At 41.6% G+C, this 12359-nt stretch overlaps 1 protein-coding gene across 1 annotated transcript in view; it reads right to left on the reverse strand.

The window, feature by feature from the left end:
* Window positions 1-12359, reverse strand: part of PKHD1L1 (PKHD1 like 1) — a 182939-nt gene that overhangs the window by 21868 nt on the left and 148712 nt on the right. The window contains 8 exon segments of the mRNA XM_038745633.1: window positions 214-446; window positions 2898-2923; window positions 2926-3065; window positions 4726-4842; window positions 4926-5037; window positions 6074-6196; window positions 7943-8103; window positions 9659-9749. Coding sequence (XP_038601561.1) covers window positions 214-446; window positions 2898-2923; window positions 2926-3065; window positions 4726-4842; window positions 4926-5037; window positions 6074-6196; window positions 7943-8103; window positions 9659-9749 — 1003 coding nt within the window.

Here is a 12359-nt window from a genome sequence, read left to right on the forward strand (position 1 = left end):
AAGGAAATGCACAATATTGCTTGAGCTTTTCCATTACTAAAAAGGGGACATATGATTGGCATAGGGACAGTGTTCAATCAGATTACCTTGCATCTACCCCAGCACCTAGCAAAGTGTTTGGCACATAGTAAATGCTTAATAGATATCATTTTTTCATTATTATTACTACATGGTATTACTGATATTTAACAATAGAATAAAGTATTTTCAAACCTTTATTTGGTGCTTTTTCAGAGACAGGTATTCGACTGCCGTTCAGGGATGTGAGCATTACTTTTGGAATTCGATAGTCCCCAATTCCATGTTGTTTGTTTCCATTCCATTCATATTCAGCTTGGGGTATCACTGAACCGGCACTTCCAAGGAAAGAGCCATCAGTGTCTTTAAGGAAAGCTTTCTTCTTGGCATCACAAACCATGTCTACACAATCTGATGGGTTCACTTTACTGGGCATAGAAAGCAAATTAATGATTATTAGTGCTATCCTCCCTCACTGCCTTGCATTCTGAATTTCATTAGGTTTTCGATCAATCAATGGTATCTACTGAGTGCTTACTGTGTGCAGAGCACTGAACTAAATTCTAGCGAGAGTAAAATATAATATAGTTGGTAGACACAATCCTTGCCCTCCAGGAGCTTATAAACTAGAGGTTGTTTTTGGTTTCTATGTGAGCTCTTTAAAATGCCAGCAATGTGAGGTATATATTCATTCAATTGTAGTACAGTGCTCTGCACACAGTAAGTGCTCAATAAATATGATTGAATGAAAGCTACATATCAACAGTGTTGATTGAATATTTGTGGGTGCTCACCTGGATCCCATTGCCCCCTCTAGCTATGGCCCCATCTCTGTCCAAATCCCTTGAACGGTTTGTATACTCTCACTGCTTCCACTGCCTCTCCTCCGACTCCTTCTTGACCCTTCAAACTCTGGCTTCCACCCTATTCACCTCACTTAAACTGCTCCCTCATAAATCACTAATAACCTTCTCCTTTCCAAATCTAATGGACTCTATTCTACACTCATTTTTCTTTACCTCTCATCTGCTTCCCAAACTGCAGATCATATCTTTTTCCTGGAAACGCTTTTTAGCCTTGGTTTTACTGACCCATTTCTTTCTTCCCCTGGTTCTTCTCCGAAACAATCTGATTGCTCCTTCTCAATTTCTTTCAGGAGCTTATCCTCTGCTTGCTACTCCCTAACTGAAGATGTCCCTCAGGGCACTGGTCTGGGTCCCCCTGTTTCTCATTTTACAATCATTTTCTTGGGGATCTTATAATAATAATAATAATTATGATTGTAGTATTTGTTAAGTGCTCACTACGTGCTAAGCACTGTACTAAGCGTTAAGGTAGATGCAAGATAAACAGGTCCCACATAGGGCTCACAATCTAAGTAGGAGGGAGAGCAGGTGTTGAACCCCCATTTTGCAGATGAGGGAACTGAGGCACAGAGAAGTTAAATGACTTGCAATTTCACATAGCAGACAAGTGTTGGAGTCAGGATTAGAATCCAGGTCCTCTGACTCCCAGCTCCGTGCTCTTTCCTCTAGGCCATATTGCTTCTCATGCATTCTCATGACTATAACAACTACCTCTATCTTCCTGACAAGCTAATCTCACTTTTCCTCCTGCCTACAGTACATTTCTACATGCACTTCAATGCACTCACTAGATCCAAAACGGAAATCCTCCTTCTTCTCAAATCTTCTCCTCCACCGAATATTCCCAATTTAGTTGACACACTCCCCTCTCAAGGTCACACCTGGAGAGTTTCCAGTACTCTACCAGTCTCGGCTACGAGAGGGAGAGTCAAGCAGAGGCCTACCCGTGCCATTCCTAGCTTAGGCAGTGGCTATTAATAATGATGATATTTGTTAAGTGCTATGTGCAAAGCACTATTCTAAGCGCAGGGGAGGTTACAAGGTGATCAGGTTGTCCCACCTGGGGCTCACAGTTTTAATCCCCATTTTACAGATGAGGTAATTGAGGCCCAGGGAAGTGAAGTGATTTGCCCAAAGTCACACAGCTGACAGTTGGCGGAGCCTGGATTTGAACCCATGACCTCTGACTCCAAAGCCCGGGCTCTTTCCACTGAGCCACGAGTGGAAGGCAATCTGCTGCAAGTCAAAACTCACCCACGCTGGGCAGCAGCAGCATGGGAGAGAGTCAAGGGTGGAGGCTCGAGTTTACTGCGTGGAAGGCAGCGATGGTAAACCGCTTTCGTATTTTTACCAAGAAAACTCTATGGGTACACTACCAGAACAACTGCAGATGGAGAGCAGGGCGTTCTGGAAGACATGTGTCAGTGATGTCATTATGGGTGGGAAACGACTCAACGACATAAGACAAGTTGACACACTGCTATCTTCCCTGTCTCTGATAACCTTGGCACTGTTCTTGACCTCTCCTCTCTTTCAAACCCTGCATTCATGATTGTTGTTCTTCCACATCATTCTCAGAGTCCACTCTTCCTCTCCATCCAAGCAGCCACCAAAGTGGTTCAGGCACTTGTCATTCCTCCTTCCCACCGTTAATATCCTTATGTATATATTTTTAAACTCTGTTGCTTTTCACAATTGCAATTTATTTTAGTGTCTGTCTCCTGGAAAGCTTCTTGTGGGCTGTGATCATATACACCTTGGGAGAATGAACATTTTTAATGATATTTAGCTACACTTATCATCATCAATCATATTTATTGAGCGCTTACTGTGTGCAGAGCACTGTACTAAGCGCTTGGGAAGTACAAGTTGGCAACACATAGAGACAGTCCCTACCCAACAGTGGGCTCACAGTCTAAAAGGGGGAGACAGAGAACAAAACCAAACATACTAACAAAGTAAAATAAATAGAATAGATATGTACAAGTATCAACATGGGCAGAGTTGTGTTACCTTAAATCAGGTCTATGTATATATATATTTTTGACTGCTCAGTAGTGTCAATCGTCCTTATGTTTGTCACCTGGATTGGATGCTGTAAGTCTTCATTCAAAGGGTTTGTCATAAAAATAACATTAGTTTCACCAGAACATACATTCTTGAATCCAACGAATGTGGTACCTAAACAAAATCAATAGAAATAAGAACCATTCAGTAAAAACTGAATTAGGCACACAGTTCTGAGGTAGACCCTGTCTTTGACAGCATTGAAGCAGAAAGATTTGCGGTAAGAGAGCCAGAAGCCAAATTTTGTCCCATGAGTTGGAATCTCTTTATAGACGAAAGGGATGAATTTTTAGGACTTGGTTCTAAACCGGCTCTGCCACTTCTCCATTGTGTGACCCTGGGCAAATCACTTTACTTCTCTGTTCTTCAGTGACCTCATCTGTAAAATGGGGATTAAGACTGTGAGCCCTGAGTGGAACAGGGACTGTGTCCAACCTGATGATGTTGTATCTACCCCAGTGTTTAGGACAGTGCTTGACACATATTAGGCACTTAATAAATGCCATCCTCTTCATTATTATTATTTAGAAGGGAGGTTTCTTATGGGAAATTGGGCCTGAAGGAGTAAATTATTGTTCAGTGAATTTAATGGTAATACAAAAAGCACCTGAGTCTGTATTCCCTTCTCCCAGATGCCCACTGCACTTCTATTTCTAAAGTGAAGGTGCGGCTGTTTCTACTATCATTGGGTCGTATGCCAGCAGGCAGCTAGGAATTGATTTCTCGGTTGCTGTGGAGGTAGTTGCTGTTTTTTGGCTGCACCAGTGGTGTCTGAGTAGCTTTGAATAGAAATGTACCAGCTCATCCTCTTGGGCAAGTTTTTTGTTCATTTACTTTGTTTTTAATGATATCTGTTAAGTGTGTATTATGTGTCAGGCACTGTACTACGCCCTGGGATAGACACAAGATAATCAGGTTGGACAGAGTCCTTGCCCCACATGGGGCTCACAGTATTAATCTCCATTTTACAGTGCTTAGTACAGTGCTCTGCACACAGTAAGCACTCAATAAATACGATTGAATGAATGAATTTTGCAGATGAGTTAACTGAAGCCCAGAGAAGTTGAGTGACTTGTCCAGGGTCAGACAGCAGACAAGTGACAGAGCTGGGATTAGGCCCCAGGTCCTCTGACTCCTAGGACCATGCTCTGTCTACTATGCCACGCTGCTTCCCTACAATGAAAATTAGAGTACTAGAGTTACTATAGAGTTACAATAGAAATCAGTCAATAAGTCAATTATCTTCACATGTTTACGGTGAAAGAAATCTTTTTCATCCACAACCAAAGTAATAGAATCTCACCATCAGCTTCACCATTCTTAAAACAGAGTAGCAGCTATTTTATATCAGGAAATAATAATAACATGGCTCAGTGGAAAGAGCACAGGCTTTGGAGTCAGAGGTCATGGATTTGAATCCTGGCTCTGCCAGTTGTCAGCTGTGCGACTTTGGGCAAGTCACTTAACTTCTCTGTGCCTCAGTTCCCTCATCTGTACAATGGGGATGAAGACTGTGAGCCCCCTGTGAGACAACCTGATTATCTTGTAACCTCCCCAGAACTTAGAACAGTGATCTGCACATAGTAAGTGCTTAATAAATATCATTATTATTATTATTACTAAACTTTGTTTGACTTGTTTAACCAGATGACTCCTACAAAAATTAATTTAATATGTCTCCTGGGAAGTGTTGTGACTACATTCTCCCTCCTCTTTCATTATACCATTTAAGGAGTTTTGCCTTTTGTTTATTAATTCTATCTTTAAAACTTACCACTAACTTTCAAGAGACCACTGATGGCATTGTAGCTCATTAGTCCTGCATGAGGCTTCCTTGGTGCCATATTGTGAGCGGAAGCAAAGGTTGGCCAGCAAATGCCACTTCGCCCACCTTGTCCAAAGAAAAAATGAAAGCTTGAATTCCTTAGAATGTTCACATTCACTAACCAACTTATATTTAAGAAATTCTCTTACCTGAAGGAGGCCTACAGCTCCTATGGGTGGCAGCAAGTCTGATATTGGGATCTTCATTGGTTAGGATGTCAGAGCAGTTAAATTTGGGACTACTTCCTATCAGCAATGAATTCTGAAAAACAGTCCCAAAGTGTAGACCTTGGTCACACATGCTTAATCATCAGTGACAATGGAAAGGATAAGTTATCAAGGTAAAACAAAAACGAACAAATGAGAACGGAATTTAGTAACAGTGCCCAGGGTTGTTGAAATAATGATGGGAAGTGGAGAAGAGGGGTTAGTACTAAGTGTACCAAGAGCTGGAGTAGATACAAAATAATCAAGCCCAAGTCCCACGTGGGGCTCATAGTCTAAATAGGAAGGAAAACACGTATTGAATCCCCATTTTGCAATGAAGGAGACCGAGGCCCACAAAAGTTAAGTGACTTGTCCAAGGTCACAAAGCAGACAATAGGCAGAGCAGGGATTGGAACCCAGGTCTTTTGACTCCTGGGCCTGTACTCTTTCCACTAAGCCACACTGCTTCTTGAAATAGTTGAAGTCCCTTCCCATGTTTAAGGACAGAAACAAGGTAATTGTGTAATGTAGATGGAAACACTTGGCTTTCATTCTCCATAGGATCTGTTGTGGAACCAGGACTAGGGCCTTTTTAAAATCACTTGTTACTGTTATTGGTAAGGTTGGAAGATCTGACTACTGTACTTCCCCATGACAAATAAAATTGCCTCGACACCTTTGGTGACAAATTATTTATTATTTATTTCTCACACATCTCTTTCCCAGGTTAAGTAATGCCTAACTGCTCATAGGTCCTCTTAACCAGTCATTCAATTATTTTGTGCAGGAAGTCCTCAAATTATGATTGTCCAAATTGTGATGGATAGCATTTCTGATGTCTCAGAATCTATACTCTGCTTCAGGTTTACAACATAGCATTCAAGTTGGTAATGCCAGGCTCAAAAGGGTGTGTGTGTAATCTTGTCCCCTTCCTCTTTGTGGCTTACCCATTCACTCTTCCTCTTCGTGGCTTACCCATCTCTTCTTGTGCTTACTTCCATGTCTCTCCATTTTGTCACCTTCTGTAGCTCACTGTCACTCCTGCAACTGCTAAGCCAAGGCAGGATGGGGAAGACTGTATATTTTCTTACCTCTACTTGTACCGTTTTGCTTGAAATTTTGTGAGCCGTAGCAGCTGGTGTGTAAATAATAGAAAAAATGCCCATTCCATTCTCAACCAGGGTCACATTATAAATTTGCACACTCTCTGTTGTCTGTAATAGAGATTGTAAGTCACACAGAATGGAAACCATTAAAGAAAAGTAAACACACCACTATTATCAACCAATCAATGGTATTTATTGAGGACTTACTATGTGCAGAGCACTGTACTAAGCACTTGAGAGTTCAATACAATAGAGTTAGACACTTTCCCTGCCCACAGTGAGTTAACAGTCTAGAGGGGGCTATCATTTGTAAATACTTAATAAGCACCTATTGTGGGTCCATCACTGTACTAGGTGCCTGGGAGTGAACAATAAAAGTAAAAGACATTGTCTGTGCCGTCAAGAAGCTCACAGCCTTAACTGGGGAGACAGGTACACACGGGGGCAGGCATTCAGTGAGAGCAAGAGGAAAAATCATATGCAAAAATCACATAAATCAGTCGAATATTTCAAACTATAAATAAATGCTAAGGATGGCCGAGGGGATGACAAGATCAGGGAAGTCGGGGTTAGTCATGGAATGTCTTCTGGAAGAAGTGAATTTTTAGAAGTCAATCATATTTAACAATTGAGTGCTCATTGTGTGCATTGCATCATACTAAGTGCTTGGGAGAGTACAATATGACAATATAACAGATACATTCCTGGCCCACAATGAGTTTATAGTTTAGAGGGCACAGAGTCATATAATTTGGTGGATTTCAATTGGGGGGAGTTCTGTACAAAAAAAGGAGAAACTATGCACAATGGACTGGAGATAGGAAGGTGGGAAATGAGGATCAGCTATGTAGTTAGATGGGGACAAGTGAAGAGGGCAAAATGCAGTGTAGCAGAAGACAGTAGCAAGGTAAGAAGGAGACAGCTGGTGAAAAGTGTTGGCTCCAGTGCTCGAAAGTTCATATGATGCAGAGGGAAATGGATAGAGAGTTTTTTGGGAGGTGAGTGATGCATTATTCCCAATGGCATTTTAGTAAGATGATCCAGCCAACAAAACATAGGTCAGGATGAAGATGGGGGAGGCTAGAGGTTGGAGGCTGATGGAATAGTCAAGCTGGAGGGTGACTAGAGCATGAACAAGGTGGTGGCTGTAGGGTGGGGAGAAAGGGGGCAGTTCCAAGAAATACTGTGGAGGGAAAAACAGCAGAATTTAGACTATGACAATGGAGGAGGTAAAAGACAGAAATACCAAAGATGATACTGAGGTGAGACTATTCGGGGTATGGAAGATGGTGGTTAGATAATAATAATAATAATGATATTTCTTAAGCACTTACTATGTGCCAAGTACTGTTCTAAGTGCTGGGGTAGATAAAAGGTCATCAGGTTGTCTCATGTGGGCTCACAGTCTTAATTCCCATTTTACAAATAAGGTAACTGAGGCCCAGAGAAGTTAAGCGGCTTGCCCGTGGTCACACAGCAGACAAGTGGTGGAGCCAGGATTAGAACTGATGTCCTCTGGCTCCCAAGCCCATGCTCTTTCCACTAAACCACACTGCTTCTCTAAATTGATAGTGACAAGAAGGCTGGGAAAGTTTAAGAAGGAAGATGAGGAGTTAAGTATTAATCATGCTTAGTTTTGAGTGCTGTCAGGTCATTCATGGGCCCGTGTCCTGGAAACAGGAAGAGATGTGAGGTTTTTAAGGTAGTGAGAAACTGTAACTAGTGAAGTAGATGTGGGAGGCATCTGTGGAGAAGTGAGAACTTGAAGCCATGTGAGCGGCTGAGCTCCTGAGAGTGAATGTAAAGCGAGAAAAGTAGAGGGCCCAGAGAAGAGCTTTGTGGGTCACTACTAACAGAACAGGTTATCTGGAAATAGATGCCATAATCCCAGCACTTCCAAACTGTAAAACCTTGAATAAGAGAGCAGCCAGGGAGACCATCTTGGTTCATATAAACCCCAAATAATCCTCCATGGGCTTCATTATTCTGCCACTCTTCCACAGGGTTATGCTGACCTAGGAAGAAAACGCACCGGCTGATTGCACTTGCATGGGCTTTTCTTCACTTAACAAAGGTTGTCTGCTTTGTGACCTTGGGCAAATCACTTCACTTCTCTGTGCCTCAGGTATCTCATTTTTAAAACGGGGATTAATACTGTGAGTCCTATGTGGGACACAGACTGCGTCCAACCGGATTAGCTTGTATCTACCCCAGTGCTTAGTTCAGTGCCTGGCACAAAATGCTGTGCAAATATCCTAAAAATGCACCTAAAAATTCATATATTCTCGATATTATTTTAAAAGTGTGATCAAATATTTTTGCAGAACTCAATTATAAAAGCACACTTTTTAGACGTGAGGGGGAAGAATATCAGTCTATTATTCCCCCTCATTTAATATTAGTCTCCCATTGTATTTTTTACTAAACTACGTAAATATTTGCTTTGGTGTTGTTATACTCTAAAGGTTGAATCTGTTTGCATTAAAATATGATTCCTCAGTTCATACAGTTAGAGAAAAAGGGGATTTTCTGAAAAATGTCCTCCATCTTTTCTGTTGCATCTGTCTGATCATATCTCAATCCTAATGCTCTAGGAAGCAAGAAAGCACTTTAAAAGCAATACCAATTAAAAGTTAAATAAAAATAGTTACTGGCAATAAAACCCAGTTAAAGCAGTTAATGGAGTTAGGCCTGGCAGCATAAATTCATACATGCATATTAAAACTTCAGCATTCTTACAAAGGCAGATAAAAAATATGATCCTCTCTAATATTCATTCCCATTCTGCCTATTCTGTGAGAAATCAAGACCATTTATGACTTTTAGAATCAGTAAAGCATGCTAATGATTTCAAAAACAACTCCAAACTCGAGAGGAACTTGCACTGAAGCGAACTCTAATCCATCCACTTGGTCTTCACCAAATGGAATGCTGCTCAACTTAGGTCTACAGTATAAAATGTGTCATCAATAAATGTTTCTTTGTTCACAGAATGGAGGAGTTAAATGTCCAGGTTTGGAAAGATGAAGGCTGAGCGGGAACATAATTGAAGCAATAAATCCTGTAAATGTTGGGACAGGACAAAAATGGAATCATTGTTCACCAGATAAATTCTCCAAAACCAGGGCCGGGGTATACTCATTGAAATTTGAAGGTGAAGAGCTCAAAGCAATTCCATAGGCATCTGGAATAGGCGTGTGCAATCGATTCGTATAGAATGCTGTGCGGGCCGAAAATATAAATAGTTTAAATAATTCATGGGTCAGAAGTTCATATTGGGGTATTAGAAGAAAATGTTTATGTTAGAAGTAACATCCCGAATTATGCAGTTGGATGTCAAGGGTGCTACTGCACTATTCCTTTAAGCACCCTGTGGTATAATCCTCCTGGGCTTGTGGAATATTGGTCTGGCAAATATATGTTGCCAACTTGTACTTCCCAAGCGCTTAGTACAGTGCTCTAAACACAGTAAGCGTTCAATAAATACGATTGATTGATTGGCCTAGTATGACCTACACATGACCTTGAAATTGTGCATTATATGATTTGAAGTGTGGCAAATTATCTTACCTGGGCATGGTTCACCATCAATGTGGTATCCGATCCTTTCAAATCCGGCAACAATGTTATTTTGCAACACTGTGTTGGTTCCTAAATTTATCTAGTTCAAAAATAATGAAATACTTTGAGAAGGGTAAGAATACACTGAAACCAGGCAGTGCATGCCCATATATAATGTTCCAAATACATATTATGAAATGTCTTATACCAACATCAACCACAGGAAGAAAAATCAGATGAATGATCATTTATACAACTGAAGCATATATGTTGAGTAAAGTTTCTATGATGATTTCTTGTCTCTTACTTGGATTTCTGTTTGGATTTTCTGCTGAAGCTTGAATTGATCAGTTGATCGAACACTGGTATTTACTGAGTGCTAACTATGTGTAGAGAACACTGTACTAAACAGTACAAGAATGTTAGTGCCTCAGCCACAGACTGTTAAGTCTCTGCAGTCACTGAACTTCATCTCTAGGCTACCATCCCTGTTGGATGGGCAACAAAAACTGGATCCTTCGCTGGCCACTTAGCTAGACTGCACTGTGTCTAAAAGGCATAAGATAAAGAAGCAGCGTGGCTCAATGGAAAAAGCACGGACTTTGGAGTCAGAGGTCATGGGTTCAAATCCTGACTCCGCCACTTGTCAGCTGAGTGACTTTGGGCGAGTCACTTAACTTCTCTGGGCCTCAATTACCTCATCTGTAAAATGGGGATTTAGACTGTGAGCCCCCTTGGGACAACCTGACCACCTCGTAACTTTCCCAGTGCTTAGAACGGTGCTTTGCACTTAGTAAGAGCTTAATAAATGCCATTATTATTATTATTACTATAAAGGAGCAAGGGGCCAGGGATAGTCAAACTGACTGAAAATCAACAGGGAAAAGTTGTGCGGTGTATTCATTCCCACCGTTTTAAAATGATATGGCCAAAACCAGAGGGAAAAATAATCAAAAATAACTGGAAGCATCAGAATTAAATAATTTAAAGAACAGAAAAGGAAATCATTTCCTTCTACAAATCTGTAGATTATGATATATATAATTCTTATATATTACATATAATATATAAAAGATTATTATAAAAATCTAGTAGAAGAGATCATCAGCTCACAAAATGTAAATAAATATTAGATTAATGGCAGAATCCAGAAGAAATCATACTGATGTCATTATTCCTCAGAAATATAATAGCTTTAAATATTGTCATGCTGTTGAGTCACGTCTGACCCATAGTGACACCATGGACACATCTCTCCCAGAATGCCCCACCTACATCTGTAATCGTTCTGGTAGTGTATCCATAGATTTTTCCTGGTAAAAATATGGAAATGGTTTACCATTGCCTCCTTCTGCACAGTAAACCTGAATCTCCACCCTCGACTCTCTCTAATGCTGCTGCTGCCCAGCACAGGGGAGTTTTGACTTGTAGCAGATTGCCTTCCACTTGTATCCACTGCTCAAGCTAGGAATGGAATGGGTAGACCTCTGCTTGACTCTCTCTCCTGTACTCAAGACTGGTAGAGTACCGGAAACTCTCCAGGTGTGACCCTGAGAGGGGTAGCTTTAGATATAGCATTAACTAATTTGGATGGTGCAATAACTACAAACATTTCCCCCTACCATTTTGGAGGCATGCTCTCATTTTACCTCTTAATTCATTCATTCATTCAATCGTACTTATTGAGCGCCTACTGTGTGCACAGCACTGTACTAAGCACTTGGGAAGTACAAGTTGGCAACATATAGAGACAGTCCCTATCCAAGAACGGGCTCACAGTCTAAAAGGGGGAGACAGACAACAAAACAAAACATATAGACAGGTGTCAAAATCATCATCATCATCATCATCATCATCATCAATCGTATTTATTGAGCGCTTACTATGTGCAGAGCACTGTACTAAGCGCTTGGGAAGTACAAATTGGCAACATATAGAGACAGTCCCTACCCAACAGTGGGCTCACAGTCTAGAAGGGGGAGACAGAGAACAAAACCAAACATACTAACAAAATAAAATAAATAGAATAGATATGTACAAATAAAATAAATAAATAAATAAATAGAGTAATAAATATGTACACACATATATACATATATACAGGTGCTGTGGGGAAGGGAAGGAGGTAAGATGGGGGGGATGGAGAGGGGGACGAGGGGGAGAGGAAGGAAGGGGCTCAGTCTGGGAAGGCCTCCTGGAGGAGGTGAGCTCTCAGCAGGGCCTTGAATGGAGGAAGAGAGCTAGCTTGGCGGATTGGCAGAGGGAGGGCATTCCAGGCCCGGGGGAGGACGTGGGCCGGGGGTCGATGGCGGGACAGGCGAGAGTGAGGTACGGTGAGGAGATTAGCGATGGAGGAGCAGACGGTGCGGGCTGGGCTGGAGAAGGAGAGAAGGGAGGTGAGGTAGGAGGGGGCGAGGTGATGGACAGCCTTGAAGCCCAGGGTGAGGAGTTTATGCCTGATGCGTAGGTTGATTGGTAGCCACTGGAGATTTTTGAGGAGGGGAGTAACATGCCCAGAGCATTTCTGGACAAAGATAATCCGGGCAGCAGCGTGAAGTATGGATTGAAGTGGAGAGAGACACGAGGATGGGAGATCAGAGAGAAGGCTGATGCAGTAGTTCAGACGGGACAGGATGAGAGCTTGAATTAGCAGGGTAGCAGTTGGGATGGAGAGGAAAGGGTGGATCTTGGCATCAGAACAAATAGAATT

The sequence above is a fragment of the Tachyglossus aculeatus genome, chromosome 4, assembly GCF_015852505.1.
Source record: "Tachyglossus aculeatus isolate mTacAcu1 chromosome 4, mTacAcu1.pri, whole genome shotgun sequence".
NCBI lineage: Eukaryota > Metazoa > Chordata > Mammalia > Monotremata > Tachyglossidae > Tachyglossus > Tachyglossus aculeatus.